Source organism: Nothoprocta perdicaria, unplaced genomic scaffold (genome assembly GCF_003342845.1).
Source record: "Nothoprocta perdicaria isolate Ctin4 unplaced genomic scaffold, notPer1 scaffold_252, whole genome shotgun sequence".
Lineage (NCBI taxonomy): Eukaryota > Metazoa > Chordata > Aves > Tinamiformes > Tinamidae > Nothoprocta > Nothoprocta perdicaria.
Window position 1 is genome coordinate 760,313 of NW_020455480.1, and position 1,488 is coordinate 761,800.

Genomic DNA, 1,488 nt, shown 5'->3' on the forward strand with positions numbered 1-1,488 from the left:
TGCTCTGCTGGGAGCTGCTCTCAGCAGCGCGTGCAGGGTGCCGGGAAGCTCCTGGGTCGGCAGGGCACCACACGGAGCCCTGCTGTGCTCAGGACAGCCCTGGGAGAGGCGCCGGCCTGGATGGGTGTTGGGCTGGGCAGGTTTGCAAGGCGGATGCTCAGGCTGCGAGGGCCAGAAGGTCTTGGCACGTGTGTCGCTCGGTGTCACCCATCCTGTTTGTGGCAGCCCCCAGCAAGCCCCTCTCTGACGTCCTCTCTCCCCGCAGCAGCTGCCCCTGCTGAAGAGCACCACGCGTGTGCACGTGGGCACCATGGATGCATCGAGCCGCAGCACTGCCAGCCCGGCCCGCAGGATGCAGACCATCATCCAGGTGGGCACGTGCATGGGTGCCATGGGGTCTGAGCTTCCTGCTGCCCTGCAAGACCTGCCCAGAGCTGTCCCTGCTCCACAGCTGCCCCATGCAGGCTCTGGGGCTGCCCCCCAGGCCTCTCCTTGGCCCAATCCTATTATGGGATCGGCACTAAAGCTAATTGAGCTAAGCGGCTGCTGCCACAGATCCCGTTAGATGCAGCCCAAGCCCCATGGAGCGGCTCTGCAGGGCTCCCCTGGCTGCTCACTGCAGCTGTGGGTCCTGGCAGTGGGCAGGCTGGGTGCAGGCGCTGTGGGGACGAAGCACTGCACGTGCCCATGGTGCTCCTTGTCCTGCTGGGGCTGGACTGGCTGGGCAGCTCTGCAGCCCTCCCTGGCTGTGCCCCATGGCCCAAACCCCACAGCCTCTTTGTCCCTGCAGAACAGCCCCCTAGACCTCATTGACACTGGGCAGGGGCTCAAGGTGCAGACGGAGAAGCCGCACCTGGTGAGCCTGGGCAGTGGGCGCCTCAGCACGGCCATCACGCTGCTGCCACTGGAGGAAGGTGAGTGCCCCCCACACCGGCGCCACCCGCACCTGCTCGCGGGGCCGGCGCTCGGCCGCGGATTAGAGCGCGGATTAAACGCGGCAGCCAGCTGCTCCTCCGAGCGGTTGCTCCTGGCAACGGCGGGCACTGCTGGAGCCGCCGGTGGCTCCCGGGTGGCCAACGTCCCCAGGGGGGCTGCCTGTGCACTGAGTGTGCCTGGCCTCTGCTGCACCGGGGGCAGTCGGGGGCCTCAACGCGCTGTGGGGACGCCGCGGGTGGCGATGGAGGGCATGAGGTGGGTGCTGAGCTGCTCCTCTGCTCCTAGGCCGGACCACGATCGGCTCGGTGTCGGGAGACATCGTGCTGCAGGGCCCCGGGCTGGCGCCCCAGCACTGCTACATCGAGAACACGCAGGGCTCGCTCACGCTGCACCCCTGCGGCAACGCGTGCGCCATCGACGGCGTGCGGCTGCAGCGGCCCACGCGCCTCACGCAAGGTAGGGCAGCAGCGGCCGCCGCGAAGGCCTCCTGTGCATGCGGAGGGCGACACGGGTGCGGGCGCCCGTCCGGGCCCCTCCTGTGGCTCCTCCGCC

At 69.0% G+C, this 1,488-nt stretch overlaps 1 protein-coding gene across 1 annotated transcript in view; it reads left to right on the forward strand.

Annotated features, from left to right (window-relative positions):
* Positions 1–324: 324 nt before the first annotated feature.
* Positions 325–1,488, forward strand: part of PHLDB1 (pleckstrin homology like domain family B member 1) — a 15,700-nt gene continuing 14,536 nt past the window's right edge. The window contains exons 1-3 of the mRNA XM_026040306.1: positions 325–370; positions 791–914; positions 1,222–1,392. Of these exons, the coding sequence (XP_025896091.1) occupies positions 353–370; positions 791–914; positions 1,222–1,392 (313 nt within the window). The 5' untranslated portion in view covers positions 325–352. The remainder of the gene's footprint in view (positions 371–790; positions 915–1,221; positions 1,393–1,488) is intronic.